At 43.0% G+C, this 23,754-nt stretch overlaps 1 protein-coding gene across 3 annotated transcripts in view; it reads right to left on the bottom strand.

Moving 5' to 3' along the window:
- Positions 1-1,011: 1,011 nt before the first annotated feature.
- Positions 1,012-23,754, bottom strand: part of LOC136612216 (putative leucine-rich repeat-containing protein DDB_G0290503) — an 83,627-nt gene continuing 60,884 nt past the window's right edge. For all 3 annotated transcript variants that reach the window (XM_066592411.1, XM_066592413.1, XM_066592412.1), the window contains exons 21-27: positions 23,481-23,649; positions 20,487-20,569; positions 13,355-13,453; positions 12,050-12,157; positions 11,436-11,579; positions 10,265-10,325; positions 1,012-6,159 (exon numbers count right to left, since the gene is read on the bottom strand). In XM_066592411.1, coding sequence (XP_066448508.1) covers positions 5,732-6,159; positions 10,265-10,325; positions 11,436-11,579; positions 12,050-12,157; positions 13,355-13,453; positions 20,487-20,569; positions 23,481-23,649 — 1,092 coding nt within the window. In that variant the 3' untranslated portion in view covers positions 1,012-5,731. The remainder of the gene's footprint in view (positions 6,160-10,264; positions 10,326-11,435; positions 11,580-12,049; positions 12,158-13,354; positions 13,454-20,486; positions 20,570-23,480; positions 23,650-23,754) is intronic.

Raw genomic sequence — 23,754 nt, 5'->3', positions numbered from 1 at the left:
GTAGGTAAATACCTGCGGATGTCATTTTTCCCTGCAGGCGCGGGTCCCGCGTGCAGGAAAAAATCCGGACATGCTCCATTATAGTGCGGGTCTCCCGCAGGCTTCTATTGAAGCCTATGGAAACCGTCCGGATCCGCGGGAGACCCGCGCCTGAATAAAACTCATCTGCTCCAGACGGTACGGGTCTACCCTTCTTCGCGGCCGGATCTTCTTTCTTCGGCCCGGCGGGTGTGCCCGGCGCATGTGCGCGGCACGCAGCCGGCGTGCCGAGCACATCCGCCGGGCCGAAGAAAGAAGATCCGGCCGCGAAGAAGGGAAGACCTGCACCATCCACGGCAGGTGAGTTTATTCTTATTTTAATGCCTCATGTCCGCGGGGCAGGAGGGACCCGCTACGGATTCTCCATGGAGAATCCGTAGCGGGCCTGATTTTCCCCGTGGACATGAGGCCTAAGAGAAAACCGTATAAATACATATGTAGCAAGTTACGTGGGAGAGTAGGCATGTATGTTTTAGAAGGCTCTGGACTTCCATGTTATAAAATGCTTTTCAGTACATATCGGGAATGTCTGTGTTGAAATATATATGATATAGTGTGACAGCATTGTTCATTGAGGTTGTCTACAAGGCTTACTTTTGGTTACAGTAAAACATTCCTGAAGTACTGCAAACGCAGCTCACAGTCATGAACCAGACAATTCCAGTACAATCAGTCACTAGGAAGTGACTTAAATAGTTTGTAATGTCTTCATACAAAGTCATCCAACCTTTGAAATGAAGAAATCACCATGGATCGTTAACAAGTGTGAATAAAATGTGTTAGAAAAAAATTGTTATGCATCTATATGTGGGTTTTCTATCCATTTCACTGTGATCTGTCATTACTCCCAGATCAAGAAACTAGATAGACAATTACTAGTAAACATCTATTCAATTTCAAGAACAATGGAATTGTATGTAACCTTTTGTTTTCCTTTTTTCGTACATAACATACTGAAACAGATATGCAAAATCTGGAAAAAAATATTTATTAAAAGAAGCACAATTTATATAAGATGCTTATTGATAGTTGTCCATTTAATGCAAGATTGGTCACAGACCATTACCAGGCTTCAGGAATACAAATACTTCAGACCATGTTCACATGGAGTACAGAACAGCTTTGTACAGTGGTCAAGTGATGAGCAGTTCTGTATGCAGTGAATGGGGAGAAATGTGCCATGTCTGGACTCACCTGTACATTACATAAAAAAGTGCACAGAATTGTTTAATAAAAACGTATCAGCTTATTTTTATTTACTGTATCTTATGGTCCAAAAAACAATCAGAAATCCATTTCATCTAAGACACTGATAAACGCTCAGCCAGTTTGGCCACAGGAATATATGGTAAGGTCAATATTATTGCTATAGACCTGTAGGGCCGTGCAGTTCAAAAGGGAGACAACAAACCAAAAGTAATAGAAAAGAAATGACAAAAGGCAAATACATAAAATATTTATAAACAAGAGAATTCTGTTTATTAGAAATAATATATAATAAAGGAGTATACTCATGACCGATCCATTAAAACATTTACATATACTGTAATTCAGTAAAATATGAAAGTACATATTTTATATAAATAGAAAAATGTAGTAGTGATACCTTTTGTTATATTACACAAACCTATAGTCTGAAAATGAAAGAGTCACTAGGTCTTATTTTTTGGGAGATGTCCTATACTTGCCTAGAAGGCTCGGTCCGAGTCCCTCCCACTGCCCCCCAGAGCTCCGGCAGGCTTCCTGCAGTCATCGGCCATCCTCAGAAAATCACTTCCTGGTAGTGCTAAAGAACCAATCAATGCAGCGCTGGATAAACCAATGTGATGGCTGTTGGTTCATCCAGCGCTGCATTGATTGGTTCTTGAGCACTGCTCAGCCAACCAGAGCCATAGCTTCCTGAAGGCGGGATTTATAAATTCCACAACCAGGAAGCGATCTTCTGCAGGTGGTCAAGGGCTGCAGGAAGCCTGCTGGAGCTCCGGAGAGCAGAGGGGGCACACGGACTGAGCCTGCTAGGTAAGGTATTTTTTTAATGTAATGCAGCTAGGGCTTATTTTCAGGGTAGGGCTTTATTCTAAACCTCATGGAAAATCCCTAAAAACAAAGGGTAGGTCTTATTTTGGGGGTAGGTATTATTTTTAGGGAAACAGGGTAATTATTAAATAGAAGCTGGAAACTACATAGTGAAAACCTGTAATTTCAAACCCCAGTATAATAACTGCTCGTAAGAAAGGTAATAAACATGCAAAATGGTAAATTAAATATTTTCAGTGCTTATACTAAATCTATCAACCACTAATTGAGTTTGTCACCTTTTAAATAACACCCATTATACTTAGTGACCCACTGGTTTCAGGGAAAAAAAATTCCGCCCCATGACCAGAGGGGTGGAGCGTATATTACTAACAGTTTGTCTCGGCCATCACTCAGATCCGCCAGTTCCAGGCCCCATTTTCAGCTGTCTGATATGACCAACGCAATCTTTTGACTACTCATTTGAAAACAGTCTTTTGGTATTGCTAGACTTACCAATGTACTACAACTGTTCTCTAATTGGCCAAAGCTGCTCACATGCTCGGCACTAGCCAAGCAGAGAAAAGTGCAGTGTGAATTAGGTACAGATGGTCCCCGACTTGTGAACAGGTTCCGTTCCAGGAGCCCGTTCGCAAGTCGATTTGTTCGCAAGTCAAACAAATGGTTGTATGGAGCGGGATCGCGGGTGGATCCCGTTCCATAGAACGTCGGGTGCAGGCTGTTCTTACAGCGGGCACCCGGCGGCAGCAGTTCCGACAAGCCGCGCCGCTCGTCTGAACTGTTAACACTTTAAATACCGCTGTCAGGCGGCGCACGGCTTGATAGGCGCTCTGCATAGACAGCCCTAGGGCCTTTCAGAAGGCCCCCGGCTGCCTAGCAGCCGCGATCTGACCGGACAGGCTTCTATCAGGCTTGATAGAAGCCTGCCCGGTCCCTGCACAGTATGATGTATTGCAATAGCATTACATCATACTGTGCAGAACAGATAGTTCGTATCTAGCGAAATTCGTAACTCGAATGTTCGCAAGTCGGGGACTATCTGTAGTTGAAAAATTGCAGTGACCATATTTGACAGCTAAAACTGGGTCTGGAACTGGCAGATTGGAGGGACATCGGAGACAAACAACTGCAGTTTATATACCTCTCCCCTCCGGTCCTGGGAAAGAATATTGTCACCGAAATCGAAAGGTCGCTTTAATACATTTGTTCATCTTTTAAGTCGTCTTCTGCATACATTTGCACTCGTTTAAGACCTCAATAAAAAATTGTTCGCTATTAAGACAGTTCTATTAAAGGATTTAAGGTCTTTTACACAGCCCTACTACTGGGCATGAACATTCACTCATTCAGGGCTATGTAAACATTCCTGCAATCAGCTGATGAAAGAGCGAACATTGATTTTCATGAAATAACATGAAAATGTGCTGATCAGTTGTGAACAGGGAAATGTACAATGTGGGCGAACAATTGTACCAATGATCATTTGTTGCCATAGTTATGATTCTTCGCTTATGTAAACAAAAGCAAATAAGCTTTGATCGAAATGCTTGACAGTCAGTGTTTGTTTTCATTAGGCCTTATTCACACAAGCACTGTGCTATCACGCTGGCTGCATCACAGCCGAAAAACAGGTGAAAAAAAAAAGCCGCAATCAATTACCGATCAAAATTAGCGTTTTCTCGTGCATTCACACAGGTAGGTGCAGCATATCGGCGAAAATATACACTGCAGAGCGGAAATCCCTCGGTCGGCATAAATCCTCGGAATGACTTATAAGGGCTAAGTAGAGCCAGCTGTAATCTTTTCGCAAAGTTGGACGCTGATAAACTCCCTCCCCCTCCATTTTTTCAGCTCCCATTAAAACCTATGGGAGCCTACAGCGTGCATCGGCAAAAGATACAGCAAGACGTATATTTTCCGGCCGCGTATAAAATCATTCGCCGTTTTCGGTCGCCAATGTCCTATTATTCCTATTGCAATGTTTTCATGTGGCTAAAAATCGCTCATCTGAATGAATATGAATACATTGGGATCCAATGCTTTAGATGGTCGCAATTTTTTATCGCGGCCAAATTAGCAGCGTACAGACGCCTGTGTGAATAAGGCCTTAGGCTGAGGATCAGCTCATGTAAGAGGCCCTATACCAGCACCTAACCCCCTTCACGTTTAGGATTAATGGAGTGCCAGAGATTAGACCATCATGGATCATAATGTGATACCATATCCTAGCAAATGAAATCACTTTATTGTATGGGAATAACGCTTTAATTTAGCATTTTAGTTAGCAGACATCTAAAATGGTTTCTGCATGTGTAAGATAAATGGCACAATTCTGTTTGAATTCCGTTTTTCTGCTCCAAAAATGTAACGGATGGAATTCAAACAGAAATGCCAATAGCCCATTGATTTGTATTGGGCCACTCATAGCAACATTTTTTTAGTGTGCATATTAAGGGCTCAGTCAGACAAGCTGTTTTTTTTGCGCACATAGATGCACTCCACGCATGTTAAAAATACGCGTGACCGAAGCTCCGTGCCCATTGCTTTCAATGGGGCCGGCGCTACTGCCAGTCCCATTGAAAGCAATGGGATGCAGGCAACCCCCACAGTGATTTTCGGGGAAGTGCTTGAAATATAAGCCCTAACCTGAAAATCAGCCCTAGCTGGTGTAAAAAATATACATATACATCACCTTCCGCCGCTGTTGGGTACTCCGGCGCATCTTCTATCTTTCATGCCGTCACTGCTCTGAAACACTTTCTGGTGCCGGGGATTTAAAAATCCCCGCCTCCAGAAAGTGCTGCTCTGATTGGCTGAGCGATTAGCCAATCACAGGGAGCGCTCAGACATCCATTGAATGACAGCTGAGCGCTGCCTGTGATTGGTCGCAGTGCTCAGCCAATCAGAGGCAACACTCAGCCATTCATTAAATTCATGAAATTACTGGAGACCAAGGATACATGTTTATTTTAAGGAGGAGACTGGAATCCAACATGTCCAATCCTTCTTTCCCCTTATACCTGCTGTAAGGAGTTGAAAAGCCCCATACACATTAATTGTGATTAAGGAAAAATGCTACATTAAAGGGGTTGTCCCGCGCCGAAAGGTTTTTTTTTTTTTTTTCAACCCCCCCCCCCCGTTCGGCGCGAGACAACCCCGATGCAGGGGTTAAAAAAGAACACCGGACAGCGCTTACCTGAATCCCCGCGCTCCGGTGACTTCTTACTTACCCGGTGAAGATGGCCGCCGACATCTTCTCCCTCGGTGGACCGCAGGGCTTCTGTGCGGTCCATTGCTGATTCCAGCCTCCTGATTGGCTGGAATCGGCACGTGACGGGGCGGAGCTACACGGAGCCCCATTGAGAAAAGCAGAAGACCCGGACTGCGCAAGCGTGTCTAATTTAGCCATTAGACGGCGAAAATTAGACGGCAACCATGGAAACGAGGACGCCAGCAACGGAACAGGTAAGTGAATAACTTTTGATAACTTCTGTATGGCTCATAATTAATGCACAATGTACATTACAAAGTGCATTAATATGGCCATACAGAAGTGTATAGACCCACTTGCTTTCGCGGGACAACCCCTTTAATTACTTAGTGCATTTCAAAAACTTTCATAGTTCTTGTCATATCTCTGACCAAATGTATCCATCTACATTGTTTTTCGAGGCTGATAGGGCCTAGGGGAAAGAAGTGCAGAAGCCCTAGGTGTGAAGGGACCCTGTCCATCCCCTGCTCCCTCAATCTCATGGCTTCTTGGACTTAATGGAGATCCTTCTGTGTGGCTCCTCCAGTTCTTGCTAATTGCTCCAGGAATATTAAGTTTCAGTGGAGAGTGTGTAGTACTTATGTTTATAGGTGTTGAAGATCTAGAGCTCTGAACAGAGTCAGTCCAGGATCCTTCAGGCGTTTGGGTTCCACTCACTGGTGTTAGAGATCTGTGGCTGCCGGACTCGGCTTTATGAAGATTTTTAGAACCTGCAGCTAAACGGGGCACGGTCGGGTCTGTAGGTTCTTTTTCACGACCAGGTTGAGAGATGCTTCTTATCTGTTGTACCTGTTGCTGAAAACGTAGCTTAGCTACATACGGGGAGAAATGTAACATTTGTGTAAGAGACGAGGAGAGTAAGCCAAACACTTATGTACAAAAGTAATTAGAGGCAGGGGGAGGGGGGGGGGGGGGCGTGCATTCATTTGTCTAATAACACGAGTGTCAAATCCCTACTTAACCTGTTAGAGACCACAATATGCCTTTTTACTGACCTCACTAGTGGGCTTCAAACCTGCACATACATCTTTTTAAGGTGGTGGCTTGGCTGACGACTGACAACCAGGCTTCTGCTCTAATAGCCAGTAGCAGGGAAACCTCAGATCTTGGCAGTTTAACCCCTTACATGCCACAATCAATAGCAAATGCAACAGATAACAGGGGCAGCGGGCTCCTTCTTTCACCCATCGGCACCCCGCAATGCGATTGCAAAATACCAATGGGTTCTAATGGCAGCTGAAAGCCTGAAAAAAGGCCTCCATGTCTGCCGTGTAACTCTGCCTATTAGGCCCCAAATCTTGCGGAGTCTAATAGGCTGCTGTCATTGGCTTAATAGAATAAGTAATGCAGTGTACTATTCTAGCGATCAAACAATCGCATCTTCAAGTCCCCTTCAGGGACTGAAAAATAGTGTCTAAAATTTTTTAAAAAGTTTGATTTAAAGAAGATAAATCCAGTTAAAAAATATATGCATTTTTGCTCCCCAAAAATTTAATAAAATATCAATATTTTTAAAAAAAGCAACATCTAGTAGGTATTATCATTAGAGATGAGCGAGCACGCTCGATAAAGGCAGATACTTGAGTGAGCATCGCTCTTCTCGAGTATCTGCATACTCGTCCGAGCAAAAGCGGGGAAGTGGCGGGAGCGGAGGGGAGAGTGAGAGAGAGATTTCTCTCCCCTTCGCTCCCCCCCCCCGCCGCCTCCCCGCATTTGCTCGGACGAGTACGCAGTTACTCGAGAAGAGCGATGCTCACTCGAGTATCTGCCTTTACCGAGCGTGTGCGCTCATCCCTATTTATCATGTTTGTAATGACCCTGATGATGAAAATATTTTACTTATCTTGCATGGTGAACGCCATAAGAATAGTTTAAAAAAAAATAATGCCAGAATTGTTATTTATCTTTTTGTTTGACTCCCAAAAAATGCAATAAAAAGCTATTCGAAAGTCACATGTACCTCAAACTGGTAGCAATAAAAACTACAACTTTTACTGCAATAGATAAGCCCTTACATAGCTCAGGTACTGGAAAAATAAAAATGCTACGGGCCTTAGAATGCAGCAATGCAGATTCAATTGTTGTTTTTGGGCATTTTTGTGCAAAAATGGTAGAAAAAATTTATGTAAACTTCTTATTGCAGTAATTGTGCTGATCCACATAACAAAATTGTCATGTTGTTTGGTGAACACTGTTAAAACAAAACCAAAAACCAATGGCAGAATTTCTGGACCCTAGAGTGGAGCCACTAAAAGGTACAAATCATCCCAAATAAGCTTTCATATGGCTGTGTCAGTTAGTTATGGCTCTTGTAATGTGATGATAATAATTATTATAATAATTATAATCACTTGGTACTTAAGGCACAGGATAGGTTGGTCTCTAAGGGGTAAAGGAAGTCTGCCACCAATCATTTGTTAGAAGACCCCTGGCATGACACTGTAGAAGTTCCTAATTGCTTTCACACGTTTTTGTTAAAATTGATGTTTTAGTGCAAAAATGTACTTTTATTCTAGCACACACAGTATGTAAATCGCACCCATGGAGTCATCTGTGCAGTCTGGTAAAGCCCACTGAGGCACTCTTATATCTGTTTGATTGACATTGCCCTGGGCTTGTAATGTCAGCGTTAGCAGTACTGAAATCCCATGCATGCTCCATCCACCTCTCGGCTCCAGAACAGCTATGTACAAACAGCACACACTAGAGTTAGGCCGGCTATCCTCGGGCGTTGCGATATACCACCGCAGATTTTTTTTGCCATGGGAGGCGCCACAGGGGAGCACTATGTCACCGCGCTTTTCCGTGATGAACCTATCATTATGATAGGTTCATCGTGGCATGCCGCAATTTTTATACGCAAGCGGAAAATTGAAGCGATTTTCCGTTCATGTACATCGGGCTGCGCTTCTTCATAGCTATTCTATGGAAACCGTTCATTTTGTTACCCGCATGTGGATTATCGACGTGGGTAACGCGGTAAAATATCGCCCGTGGACAGGAGGCCTAAAAGTATGTATTTGTGCTAAAACACAAACCAGTGATTTTTAACAAAAACATGTATGAAACAGTTAGCAAGTTCTATTACATCACACTGGGGGGTTTATAACAAACATACCAGTGAGAGGTTCCCTTTAAGCTGATCAACAACACAAACTATTTAGCCAACATGACAATTGGCATTCATTCTGACCGACCATTTTAAACAACTATTATACATATGACAATATGTGATGTATACACTATATGGACAATACCCATTGTGGCCCTAATCTTATGTCTGTATGCACAACCGGGCTCAAACCGAAAAATGCATTCAACTTCAACTGTGTTTTAACTTTTACGTAATCGTCATTATCCATTGGAGAACGGCGATCACGCAACTGGGGACCGCTCACTGCAGCTCTCGGTCAGTGTTCCAGGCTCTCGGCTACCTGTAATACCCAGGACCAAGGAGACTTTAAATTTCCCGGGCCCTCCCCAGCTTCTGCGCTTGCGTCCACCATTTTGATGGAAGGTGAAACTTTAACTTTTTTTTACTTTTACGTGATCCAATAGAAAACGGCCATCACGTGACCAGGGACCACGCCCCCCCCCCCCCCCTCCTTCCCGTGAAATCTCCAGGCTCTTGGCTATGTTTGATAGCCAGGAGCAGGGAGATTTTAAAGTACCCTGGCAATTTGCGGCTTTTGCGCATGCGTCTGCCGTTTTGGCAGGGAAGCTGTGGTGAGGTCTGCAGATAAATCCGGGGGGCCTTAGGTATGTAATTTCATCTCCGCTCACTGATATGATCCATGAAGGGAGATGAAACTTAAACTTTTTTTTCTTCTTACATGATCGCTGTTATCCATTGGATAGCAGCAATTATGTGACTTGGAATGGCATACAGTGGCTAATAATAATCCCAGTGATATATCTCTCCTCTGGGCTACACATGTTAGCCGGGAGCCAGAGAGATTTAAAATTTCCTTGGCCGCACGCCCTTCTGTGCACGCACCCGAAATATGACGTATAGCACACATGCGCAGGGGGTGACGTCGGAACCGCCGCGGGACATCACGGAGGACAGGGGTGAGTACCTTCAGCTGCTCTAATGGATGCGATCTATCATGGCAGCTAAATCCTTGACTTTTATTTACTTTTCATTGCATTTCATATGATCGTTGGCAATCAGTAAATGTGCGCAGGAGGGGGGGGGGGGGGGGGTTCATCCAGCAGGGAGCATGTTTGCAGGGTTTTAATCCAGGCAGGGAGCATGTTTTAATGTCCCTGGGGATTAATTCAGGCAGGGAGCATGTTTGCAGGGTTTAAATCTAGGCAGGGAGCATGTTTTTACGTCCCTGGGGATTAAAGCCCAGCAAGCCAGGACGTAAAAACACTATGGGGTGGTCACTAAGGGGTTACAAAGTTGAAGTACCTAGGACTAACAGCTGAGCAATGAAGCAGTAGACCATGGGAACTCACAGAGCACATAGTGCATAGAACTGCCTATTCTTTATTGCATCACTCATTACAAAGTTTTAAATTGCTCATGGAAGGGACATTAGCACCCTGTGCTACGCTGTTTCTGGAACTCTCATAGTAGTAAATGGGAGTTAAGTAAACCGGGTATCTCAGAAGTTACAGAAACATTGACTGCTTCCATAAGCCTGGCCAACTCTTGCAGCCTGGATGTGGCAGCCAATGGTAAAAGATGAGCAAAGACAGGGTCAGGGGTCCTTTGTTCTAGAGATAGGTGTGGATGACAGAGGTGGGACCCACATCTATCAGATATTTGTGGCATTGTACTGCAGTGTACTTTTGTTGCAGTTTTCTATGTGGAGTTTACGCTAGATCCACTATGTATTAATCCTACACTAAATCCAAGATAAAAGGTAGAATTTACCTATATTCAATAAACAATTTACTTATACAAACCTTTCATTAGAGATTCATTTTTTTCTTTCAACATTTTGATTTCGGAAGTCATTGTGGATATCTGAATAGAAGAAAGTCATAAAATATATACTATAAGTCAGTTGTAATTTTCTCAGTATTAAATATTCTTATCTATCCTTGGTTAGTCTTAAATTTTTGGGTATTTAATAAAAACTTTTTACTAGTAAATTGGCATGTCCTATTTTTCATCCATTAAACAAACAGAAACAGGACATGCCATCAGTTTTTTTTAACACAGCCCATTGGTCCAGGTAAAAAAAACATGCATGTGTATAGCCCCATAGGCTTATGATGAGGCTGTATGTCATCCATGAAATAACGCCAACAGCACATGGCCTTAAATACGCCAATGTGCCAGAGGCCTTAGGGTACACTAACACGGGCGTATGGGGGCTGCATATTTTTCACACTTGTAAAATGCAGTCTTAAGAGCTCATTGATTTACATTACGCCATTCAGACATGCATTTTTGTCATGTGTGTAATACGTGCGTGAAAAGAAAAACAGCATGTCCTATTTTGGTGCTTAATGCCCATTATAGGCTATGGGAGTTTTAAATACACAGCCTAACATGCATATATAACTGCGTATTGTGTATTTCGCATGTAAAAAATTATATGCAGCCCCCATACGCCCGTGTAAGTGAAGCCTTAGTCTGCCCTCACACGTGGCGTAATTGCTACTGAATTTCTACAGTTGAATTTGCTGCAGAAATGCTGCAGCATTTATAGTACGAGCTGTGTGAAGGACATTGTATAAAATCTCCTTCAGATGGAAAGGAAAATTTCCACAGTGAATCCACAGCAATTTTGAAAAATTTGCAGCATGCCCCTTTCTGCTGCGTTTTTCAACCCTTGAAATACTATTGGGGCTGAGTAGTTATATTACTACTCGGGGCGATATAGGGGACACCTTTACTACTGAATCCACTGGGGGGGGTCACTATTACTACTGGGGCCGATATAGGGTACACTATTACTACTGAGGTTGAGAAACACTGCTCCAAAGGACTCAGCGTGACCATGTACTCTTACATTTCACTGCAAGGAAAATGTGCAACTGCCTATTGCTTCATCCATGTTTAGAGGTAGCGTTGACTTGTTGGGACACACAAATATTCCAGAAGCAATGAAAACTAGGGATACTGTACTTTTTCTGATTTCTCCTCAAGCTGTCTCTGCAGTTTGCCGATGTATTTTTCAGTCCTCTCTCTTGATGGATCCTGGAGATCTTCCTGGAGGTCTTCTTTGTCCTTTAATAGCTCTTTGTTGGACTTTACAGATCCCAACACATTCTAGAAGAGGGGAGAAGTCAAGAAAGTAAACACCAGCAATGGAGCCTAATTTACTTGAACATCACAATGATGATCATGGATAAGAATGTGATTCTTTTCATCTCCATTCACAGTAAACAGCAGTCATTAAAACATTGAGTGGTTCCTGTTTACACAGCTTGACAGTCACTTGGTTTTTAGTTCTGCTTAAAACCAAGCAACTCTGCCCTGTCGGCAGACGCATATACATGGGATGATTATTGCCTGAATTTGCTGGTTCCAGTGATAATTCAGGCGATAATCACCCTGTGTAAAAGTACCTTAAGACAGGGTGATTAACACACTTAAATCTCATGTATATGGAGCACTATACAATTAGGCATTTAGGGTTTTCAGCCAAAGCTTTCTTTTTCCTGACAACGTACATTATGTCACAAGCACTACAGTGTTGTAGGGTAAATGAGGTGAGTGTCAGGTTGCATCTAAATTACCTTAACTAATCTGGATTTCTCTGTCCAGTCATCTGCTGGCTTCTCCTCCTGGGGAAATTTCTTATAGGCATTTGACAAGTTTTGTTTCTCTTTAAATAAATCCTTGAGCTGCGCAAAAAGACATTGCATAGAAAGAGATAAAAGCTCTAAGAAAAGAAATATTTTTCTGATACCAATGTACTACTAATTGCATTATAAAAAATCAAATATCATAACACACAGAATTAAATCTTTACAACAGTAAGGCCTCATGCCCACGGCTGGGTGGGATACCGACTGTGAAATATCGCAGTGAAATCAGACCCGGCGATCCTCAGAGACCCTATACTCACCTGTCCGGATCCACCGCAAGTGTTTCGGCCAGCGAGACACCGCGCATGCACAGTGCATGACATGCTGGCGGTGGGCTGTGACGCGGATTCCCGCAATACTTCTGCAGTGCTCGCAGCGGAAGTATCGCAGGGCCGATGGCTTTCATTGACTGCAATGGAAGCTGTCCGTGTGATTTTCTGCACAAAATTGAATACACTGGGAGCGGAAAATCGCAGTTGATATCCGCATGTGGGCAGGGGCGAATCGTTTAACACAGCATGTCTATGGACGGACATTGCTGTGGAATTCGTGGCGGGTGATATGGTAGAGGTAGTGCCTGCACTGGCAAGATTAATTTTCAAACATCAACAAATGCATATTTCCAAGCTGATTCAGTGAGTTTACAGAGCGGAAACTCTTTAAAATCAGCAATCAAAAAGTGTATTTGTGGATTTTGGTGCATTTTTTATGTTCTCCATTGATCTCTGTTGAATCCACTGTTTTTCTGTATAGTTTCTGCAACAAAATAAACATGCTACGAATTTGTAAGCCGCAGTGTTTTTTCAAATTTCTTGCTTGTGCTCAGCAGAAAAATTCCACTACATGTGAAGGAGATTTGTAAGATCTGTCACATGGCTTGTACTGCAAACATTGCAAAATTTCTGCATCGATTCTGCTACACGCAGTGTGTGTGTGAGAGTAAGGGGGCTTAAAAAAATGCAATGATTTTCCTGCAGTTTTAAAATATTTTTTTAGGTGCAGGTGTAAAAAAACAGATGAATAAAATACCACACTTGCAGTTAATATATGGTTGCCGCGTTTAAAAAAAATGCAGAAAAAAGCTGCATTAAATATTGGTGTTTTAATGAAAAATACTGTTAGCTCTGTGACAAAAATATATATTCAGTGCTGGTAAGGGAATATAAAGGTTTTACTCCTTTTGGCCGTTTTATTCAATAAAGGTCAATGATTAGCAATGTTAAAGTTTCTTACTTGTTCTGTTACAAGCTTGTGTTGGTTTTTAAGGGTGTCATTGTCTATTTGCAGAGCTTGTGCCACCCGTTCATTAACTTTAGTCTGCTTTGAGAGATTCTGTGGAGGCAATTAATAAAAACAAATAATTAGGTAAGACAATATTCTGTCACCCTTAAGATTAAACCGAGCTTCCTAATATTGTCTAGGTCCCCTTTGTGTTGCCAGAAATAGCCCTGACCCGTGAAGACATGGACTCCACATGACATCTGAATGTGTACCTTGGTATTTGGCATCAAAAGATTAGCAATAGATCCTTTAAGCCCTGTAAATTGCAAGGTGAGGCCTCCACTGATCAGACTTGTTTTTCCAGTACATCACACTTGTGCTGGATCGAATTGAAATCTAGGGAATTTGGAGGCTAAGACAACACCTTGAAATCTTTGTCATGCTTTTCATGTAATGTGCCAGCTGAGACTGAGTATAGAGGGTATAAACCACCATCAGGCAAGGAGTCTGGTGGCAACCAGGTAATCTGGGATCTGATTAAATACAAATGAACACTAACATGTTCGCTTTTAGAGCAATAAAACCTTCCCCATGGTGTTCAAATCATAATTTACACACAATCGTTATTATCCCTCTCTGCTTATTACGAGTTTCCACATGAACATAGCAATGTTGTAAAAACAGTTCTGCATTCCACATTGGAGATTTCCACAATCCAGGTCATATTCTAATTTATTGAGAAAATTGCATAGGAAAAAGATTGTGCAATCCTTAGAGGTAGTAAAATGTTAACAATTTTACATTCAGTGTGTTAACCCTTTCCAATCCTCTGTCTGACGTCTAAAGATATTATGATTTAAGGCTGTACAGCTCCGATGTTGGAAGATGCCCGTCGGGGTTCTCTTACTGTATATTGCCAGCCTCTCTGCTATTGGAGCCTATCCAACGCGTCACCTCATGCAGTATTGGCTCTAGCCAGCAAATAGCGCCATGATTAACAGCAGAAAAAGAGTAAGCCCCCTAGGAAAACCTGGATACAAATTGGATTGGAAAGGGTTAAATGATCTTGACAATTGGTAGAAACCGTTTTAGGATAACCATGAAGTTGAAATATATTTAGTCGATTATCGAACTTAGATGACATTTGCAAATATATAGCAAATGACACAAATACAGTATACATATGAGAAATTTTAAATAAATCAACATATGCCCGAGTAAAAAGGAATATGCATAGAAAAAAGACTATAAAATAGAAGATGCAAATTTCTCAAGTTTAGTTTTAAACAAAAAAACAAACCCAAACCACAATATAACACACACTAACTAACAAACCAAAAATAATAGTAAAATAAATCTGTAATACCTGGCAAAAATTTAGAAGAAAATAGAGAGGGGTAGTTACAGAGGATCAAGCAAATTAATCTTACTAGGGATTAAGTAATCATAAAACACTAGTATTGGGGAAATTTAGTGATCCATAAGCTCTGCTTAGAAAGAAATGCAGTGTAATTTCCCTGATGAGGTTAATAATGTGCCTTCCAGTATGCTAATATAGCTACCAGTTCTCTGAAAATAAGACCTACTCGAAAATAAGCCCCTGCATGATTTTTGAGAATGCTTGAACTATAATCCCTGCTCTAAAAATAAGCCCTAGTTACAGGTAATAAAAAAAGTATATTTGAATAGTGTCCAAGCAGCTATACATGGAAAAATGTTAAATCTTTGGGAGCAAAAATTAATATAAGTCCCTATCTTATTTTTGGGGAAACAGGGTAATATATTGCACCAATTCTGTTACAGATGGGATAGTACTAGATTTCTACTATTTGGCAATGAGAATATTAAAAGTGGTAGTGGTGTTAAGTACTAAGGTGTGATCTGTATTAGGCCCCCTGTCCACGGCAGTGACGGAATATCGCCAGCGATATTCCGAAGAGGGGGGAGCGCTGACAGGTCTCAATGGTGAGCCTATCTAACAGAGAATTGCAGCATGCCGCGATTTATATCCCGTTTGTGGACGCCGCCGCTGCGCTTTCTTTAGTAACCCTATGGAAAGCTTCACACATCATGATCCGTCTGCGATTTATCGCCCGTGGACATGCAGCCTTAGGTATGACAGCCAGGTTAATATTTACTAAGCAAAGGGCAGTGGACCAAGGACAAGACTATCCTAAAATATTACAATGAAAAGAATGAATTTCTTTCCAAAATGGGGAAAGTAGTAAACCTCTCTAAAAGATATATATTAAACCAGCCCCTAGCTTACAGCCCTAACACAGATTAGGTGAGTGGAGATAAATCGTAAAGTACCATTTGTAAAAACAACTTCTTTGGAGATTCTAAATGAGCTGAATATTTCTGCAGTGTTAAAAAGGCATGAAGCCATGAAGATTCATCAAATGTTAGGCCAAATGCCTATGCAGTGAGGCATCCCAGGAGAGAAAAAAAAAGAAGATGGCTCAAACGTAGAGTTAGCTAACATAGTCTTTACACACAGAATGTACAACATAGTATAAAGCAAATGTTTATAGTTTTGATGAGATCATTGTTACGACAATGTTATAAACATGATGATGTCGTAACAACCATATTGTCCCAATCACAATGATGTTATAATAATGATAACTTTACAATCATGTCACAATCACGAAGTGTCAATTATGATATTATAATATCATAATCACTATTACGTCATCATGATGATGTCACAACTATAAAGATGTCAGAGTCATGTAATAATGATGATTGAGCCCAATAATCTCAAGTATATTTATGTGGGTAAGATGATCCAAGAATTCTATAAAAGAATCTGTAAGCATCTTAGTACCATCAGGACAAGAGCGGATACCCCTATTGCAAGGCACATTAATATGGTGAATGGTGGGGATGTTAAGGGAATGCCCAAATTAAGTTGAGACAAAAAGGGAGTACTAGATGCCAGATCATAATGTGATGAAGCAAGATGGATTTTTAGGCTGAATTCCAAGAGCCATTTTGGCTTGAATGTGGGCTTTTCCTTTTCAGACTTTATTTACCAGCTATTGGAAGATTTTTTGGGATTAACCATACACACTTGCAGTTGGGATTCATTTTGCCAGCTTTTTATCTGCATTTTCAGCACAGCTAAAATGCAGCCAAGGAACTGTAAAAAAAAAACAAAGAGCAATACTCACCTACCAGGCGCCGTCCGGGTCCCTCCTGCTACTCTCCGTCAGGCTTCCATGCAGTCCTCAGTGCCAACAGAGCATCTTTTGCTGGTAACGGGGATTGAACTCCCTCCTCCAGCAAGTGATTGCTCTAATTGGTTCTCGAGCGCTTTCAATCCCTGTTACCAGCAAGAGATGCTCTGTTGGCGCTGACAACTGCACAGAAGCCTGTCGGAGCGCTAGTGACCAGCGGGAGGGACCCAGACAGCGCCTGCTTGATAAGTATTGCTTTTTTTTCACGTGGTATAGCTAGGCCGTTTAGTGCTGTCAAAAATGTGGCACTAAGTTCTGCTGCGTTTTCAGCAGCACTGAAAACTATGTCCATTCATTTCAATTGGCGACGCACAGCATTTAAAAATGCTGAAACACCCAAAAATAGAACATGTACCTGTGTGGGAGGTCCCACTGAAAACTGGGAGTGTTGTACCGCGATTAGCTGACCATTTTGATCGTTTCCTCAAAGCAAGCTAAATCGGCACACACATCTCTGAGCTGCAGCCACTCAACAAGCATCAAGTGACCGAGCTTCATATGACCTCTGCTGATAGCATACATCATCTGGTACACTGTGATCACCCTCCACTGCTGTCTTAGCCTCTGCAATAAATGTAACATGGCAATTCCATGCTGTAGGCATGTCACAGATGAGACAGTTGGGTGGTAGCCCGAACTGTCGCTACACCTCCACCAGATAAGGGGCGGCTTGGTGTAAATGCTGAAAGTGTGAGTACAGTTTCCTGGCCTTTTACAGCTCTTGATGTAAACCTGGGTAATTGTTCAGGAAGCGCTGCACTACCAGGTTTATCACATGGGCCAGGAAGGTATGTGTGTGAGATTGCCAATACGAATGGTTGCCACAGGTTGGCCCCACTGTCAAACACAATCTTGCCTGGCTTCAGATTATGCAGGGTCAGCCACGTGTCAGCCTGGGTCTGCAGAGTCGCTAACAACTCTTCTGCCGTGTGGTTGCGCTTACCTAGACATGACTTTTAGGACAGTATTTTGGTGTTCACCACGTGCACTACTATATGGAAGTTGGATTTTGTCACATACAGTTATCTGTGCCGATGTGGAGAGTGTTGAAAGGTAGTATGAAGAGGTGGAGTATGAGGAGGAGGAGTGGGGTGAGGAAGAGACAGAGAATGGTGAATGTCCCACAATGCTTCGGATTACCACTTTTGGCTTCATGCCCCACCCGCAGGATATTGATGCAGTGTGGTGCTAACGATATGTAGCACCCCTGGCCATGCTTGCTGGATCACATGTCCATGGTCAGGTGCACCCTGCCCCTGACAGTGTTCTTTAACTCTAGGGACACATACAGTATCTCTCACATGGTGGTGCTGGGCAGGGATGGATTTTTGGGCAAAGAAATGGTGGCTGGGTATCTGGTACTGTGTGTTTGCATGGAGTATCACATTGCAGAACGCATCTGTGTCCACTAGCCTGAAAGGCAGCATTTCCATTAGAAGCGGCTATGCAATGCTTGTGTTCAGGCTCTGTGCTCATGGATGGTTGAGGTGGTATTTTTTATGTTCCCATAACTGGGGGATGGCGGTCTGGCTGCTAACCAGGGACACACTGGAATATGGGGTAGATGTCCGTGTCGGAGAAGGTGGTGGTGAAGGCGGCAGCTCAACCTCTGCTCTCCATTTCCCACTCCTGGCTTTGAAGCCTGCAGCCTGATTGTCAATTGAGAAGGGGAGGTCTGAAGTAGGTGAGCTACTGCCCCTGCACAAAACTGCCTCTCTGTGCTCAGAAGCTACTTCATGAACTGGGAGGGAGATGGAGGAAGAGGGAGCAGAATGAGGCTGACTCTTTGCACTCCAGGTAGGCTCTCCAAAACAGTGGGTGGTTGGGACTTCATATGACCATTCAAACACACTGTGTTGAAGGCATTTACGTTCTTGACACATTTTAAAGGCATACTGCAGATATTAAAGATGACCACTCTGGCTACACATGTCCTGTGAGCAGACTTAGCTGTGGGCCTAATATTGCTGTGACTAGTAGTAGCTGAGTGTGGTGGCACTACCCCTTTATTTTTCTGTGACACCCACAAGTACTGCCTTTGCAGTGTGCTGCCCTGCAACATTAACCTCTTCCTCTCCCCTGTGAGCTGCTGTTATGACTTTCCCGGTCTGTCCATGTTGGATCAAGCACCTCATCTTCCACCTTCTCTTTTTCATCCTTCTCCTTAGTGGACTCTATGCCACAGTGAGCACAGTGAGCTGGCACCTCTGTTTCCACATCCCCTGAGTACACATTGCCTGTGCAGGGCTGACCATGCGCACTGACCCACCCTAATCTTCCTCTTCAGAGGAAAAAAATGGTTTTGCATCAGTGCAATCAATGTCTTGGTTGTTTGGACTGCCCAGTTGACAGCCATGACACTGACTGATCAAACAGCTCCTCAGACTGTTCCATGTGGACTGCTTCAGAGGATACGTGGGATTTGGCACAGAGTGAAGTAGAGGAGGGATGCTCATGGCTGACTGCTGCAGACTAATTGCTGTGTGCCTGCTAGGAAGAGGAGGTGGTGGTACTTAAGGCATGCAGTGTCTTCATTTCTACGATCTCTTGTGCATGCTACAGATGTATTGCATGGATAGTACCACTTCCAAGGAATGGCAGTGGGCTATTACTTCAGTGAAAGCTGCTTGAAATGCCAACATGGTCTGTCCTCTACCACCAACGACATGTCCCATGTAACCTGAGTTTATTGGGGAGTTTGCTGACATCTTTTCTCATGAAGGGGCAGACAAATTGCCGCCTCCTAGAGGAGGGGATTGTTCTAAAGACCTTATTCCTGGCTGTAAGTTGCCAAAAAGTTGTATGTATAACCTAATGGCTCCTAAGAGCCTAAGAGACAGTCTCTCAAGCTTTATATTCAAGACAGTCTGAAAAAAGGGCATATACGTCCATCTAACTCTCCGCTAGCCGCTGTTTTTTTCTTTGTTAAAAAAAGAATGGGGGTTTGCGAACTTGTCTGGATTTCAGGGAGCTCAATGAAATCACTAAGCGAATCCCATACCCGATGCCACTCATCCTGAACCTGTTTAGTCATTTGAATGGTGCCAAGTGGTTTCACTGTTGCTAAAGAGAAAATGCTTTCCTATTTTAGCTTTACCTTAGTTACACTTGCCAGTTTTACCTTTTGGCCCTACTGCTCATATTGCCTTTGGATTTGAAAATAGGGTTTTCTTTTTTGTGGCTTTTCTTCTAGTATGGTCAGCAGCTTTTCCTAGGATTTTATCGAGGTCAGGACCAAAGAAAAAGTGTCCATGATTGGGAAGAGAACATAAGTTATTTTTAGACACCATATCACCAGACCATGATTCTGACCACAAAATTCTTCTGGTGTATTTAGAGAGAACAGCAGTTCAAGCCGGTAATCCCTCAAATTACATCTTGAACATCTTGGGTTCCTATTATACCTGCCATGGACTACTTCTGGGAGGGTCTTCTCTGGGGAAAACGGCACTTGCAGAGTCTGAGCCACAGCCACTGCACAGGGGAAGAAAAAGCATCTGCTGTACTAAGGTGGGAGTAATTGACTGTTGAGGAAGCTCAGAGGAACTCTCAGCACCTCTCAGATATTGACTGCCATCTGACAGGAGAGGTAATAAGATTTAAGGTAGGAGGAGGGTTGTGACTTTTACCTCCCTGTTTTTTCCTGACCTATCAGGAGGAGACAATCTTGGTTGCACTGTCATAGAAACAACTGGGAAATAATCTACTCTGTAAAATCACAAATCAATGACCCAAAACATGCAATCAACATATTATTGTTTGCTGGATGTCTTAAGACAAGTTTTAAAATGAGAAATGCATCCTTCGCAGTTAGAGGTAAACCTTTTGAATGCAGGATGAAACAGTAGTTTCTGTAATTGACATTTACCTTGTTTGCTGACGTGGCAACTAGAAATAATTACCTTTAGAATATCTTGCAACTGATAAAGAGAAGTCAATGTTTGATTTTTTTGCTCCTGTAACTCCACATTACGTTCTTGGCATCCTGGATAAAATACAGTCCATGTGGTTAGTTTTACATAAATACAGTATATAAGAATATAAAATATTTATACTATTAATATAATTTATACTATTAAGAGGATTGTGAGATGGTAGGAGGGATTTTAACCCTTTCTGCCTCCTCCTTTCTTTAGTACACGGTGCTCAATGAGCGCCGTGTACTAAAAAGTGAAAGTGGAAGTCTAACTTCCACTATACGAGTTGGCAGTCACGTGACTGCCGGGATTTCCTGCTACAGCAGAACTGCAGGGTCGTAGCAGACCTTTATCAGCTCTTCCAGTGACTAATGTCACTACAGGGAATATTTTCTCCTGTAACTGGAGCTCCTATGGATGCCCCAGCTATAGTGAGAAAGTGTCAAATTAAAAAAAAACATGTGAATGTCCCCCAGAGGTCTTGTATGATGTCATGAGGGGCATAGATGGTAAAAAAAATTAATTACATACATAAGTAAAACAAAATTACAGAATAAAATAACAATATATACATAAAAAAGAAAATAACCCAAAGCCGACACCAACCAAAACTGTCGCCATTTACGCCCTGTAATCCAAAACCATACATATTATATATCAAAACGTCCGAAACAAAATTAGGAACCAGTTGCCATACTTTATTTTAGCGTAAATATACGAATTTAAAAAAATATATAAATGTTTAAAACAATACATTTTTTTCGCTTTTTACCCCCAACAAAACTAAACAACAGGAAAAAAAAGTCTGTGAAAAAGATATTAAAAACATAGCCCTATATGTCACGGGGAAAAAACGCAGCAAAAATAATTTTGGTAGCTAAAGGAAAAAATTTAGGGCAGTTAAACAACCACATTCCTAAAAAGTGTCTCGTTCTTAAGGTACAAAACAGCCTGGTCCTTAAACGGTTAATATGTAGCAGTTTTGGTTTTGACAGTCAAGCCATACACGTATATCATACCACATGTATGGCTGCCCACGGTTACTCATAAGACATTCCCTTCATCATTCCCAACCTGGGGGCCGCGGCTCTGTGGCTAGTATTCTTGGATTCATTATATTATGTCGCCACCCGCATATTCCGATGGTGACATAATACATAGAATCCAAGAATACTAGCCACGGAGCCGCGGCACCCCTGGCAGCCTCTCTGGATGAAGCTGGCTTTGTTGCCGCTGTCTCTCTGGATGAAACACGCCCCCAGCCAATCTGAAGTTGGGGGCGTGTCATCTAGGGAGTCGGCGGCAACAAAGCCAGCGTGCGAGAACGGCGACAGTGCTGGAGGTAAGTGGCTTTTTGAATGGGGGGGGGGGGGTAATGGAAGCATGTAAGGTGTGTGGGGGGGGGGGGTAATGGGAGCATGTAAGGTGGGGGGGTAATGGGAGCATGTAAGGTGGTGGTAGCTGCGTTGGGGTGTAATGGGCGCATTTAAGGTGGTGGTAGGTGCGTGGGGGGGGTAATGGGCATATGTAAGGTGGTGGTGGATGCGTGGGGCGTAATGGGCGCATGTAAGGTGGTGGTGGATGCGTGGGGCGTAAGGAGCGCATGTAAGGTGGTGGTGGATGCGTGGGGCGTAATGGGCGCATGTAAGGTGCTGGTGGATGCGTGGGGCATAATGGGCGCATGTAAGGTGGTGGAGGGAGGGAATGGCCGCATGTAAAATGGTGGAGGAAAGGAGGGGAGAGAACGGTCGCATGTAAAATGGTGGAGGGAGGGAATAAATAACAATGATCATTAAAGGGTTGTATATGACTAAATTTTGTATATCGTGTAAACATTTTGAGTAGAGGTGCGCCTGTGAAAAAAATCACATGTGAAAATTGACATTGAATGCGGAATATATAATATGTCGTAATAAGCCACGCACTAACAACACCCCCTTTTGGTAGGGGCGCTGCGCCGTAATTTTTTCTTTCCAGGGGTGCCCCAAGGCTGAAAAGGTTGGGAACCACTGATTTAGACTGTACATGCTCAAATTAAATGCATGTTAACTAGAGATGAGCGAACGTACTCGTAATGAGTACTTACGCACCCGAGTACCGCCATTTTCGAGTACTTCAGTACTCTGGCGTAAAGATTCTGGGGGGCGGGGAGAGGCGCGGCGGTGCGGGGGGGAGCAGCGGGGAACAGGGGGGAGCCCTCTCTCTCTCCCTCTCCCCCCCACTCCCCACTGCTACCCCCCGTGCCGCCACGGCGTCCCCCGAATCTTTACGCGCGAGTACTGCTGTACTCGAAAATGGCGGTGCTCGGGTGCGTAAGTACTCGTAACGAGTACGTTCGCTCATCTCTAATGTTAACCTATATGCTGCAGTGCCAACGTTATAAAGTACACAAGGGTTTGCTGCTATAGCTGCATTATGTTGCTTTTAAGGGATTTTCCTATCTGTAAGGAGACAACATATCGCTAGGAAATGCTATTACTTTATAATTAGAAGGGTCCAAGCTCTTAGGCCTTACGATTCTGAGAATGAAAGGAACTATGTGCTGGTTTGGTGGTTTAGTGCTTCCCTCCCTTTCTTTGTTTTGTCCTCTGCACAGCACTGTCCAGCCACCCGATGGGAAAGGGGCTGGCTGTTATTCCATGCACAGCCAGGAGGCAGGGAGTGTTGTGCTAGAAGGAAAACTAAATTGTGCTGCGTCACACTCCTTCTAAGGGTCAGTGGACATCCTAGAGGATGAATATTCATCGTTATCCAAAAAGTGTAGTCATTATGGCAGTAAGAGGTAGAGAAGGAGTGGTTTAATGACTACCCACAGTTCAGTGGCCACTTGTGGCTTGTGTAGAAAATACGAGTAACATGAGGAGAATGGTTACTAGGGATATAGGGTCTGGCACTTATGTCACATAGGAGAAATAGGTATTATTCTGTTGGTCTGCAATACAGCACTTCACAAAAAAAGGTAAATTATAGAAGACTCACCTTTAATAGCCTTGTCTAATTGCTGCAGGAAGACTTCACAGCGAGGACAATTTTGCGAGCTTGCTTCGTTTTCGGATCCTGTTGGACTCCAACTCTTTACTTTAGTGTGAGAAACGTTACCGACATTAAATGAGGTGACTTTTCCATTTTGCTCTTGCATCTCTACTAGCTGGAAAATCCAGGAGGACAAAGCGAAACACAAATCAATTTAATAATTACAAAATAAAATAGCAGATTTAATGTTCTTGCTTTTTGCTAATTGTGAGGTGAAGAG

This window comes from Eleutherodactylus coqui, chromosome 2 (assembly GCF_035609145.1).
Source record: "Eleutherodactylus coqui strain aEleCoq1 chromosome 2, aEleCoq1.hap1, whole genome shotgun sequence".
Classification (NCBI taxonomy): Eukaryota; Metazoa; Chordata; class Amphibia; order Anura; family Eleutherodactylidae; genus Eleutherodactylus; species Eleutherodactylus coqui.
Note: the sequence above shows the minus strand (reverse complement) of the source record. Positions and strands in the feature narration are given on the sequence as shown.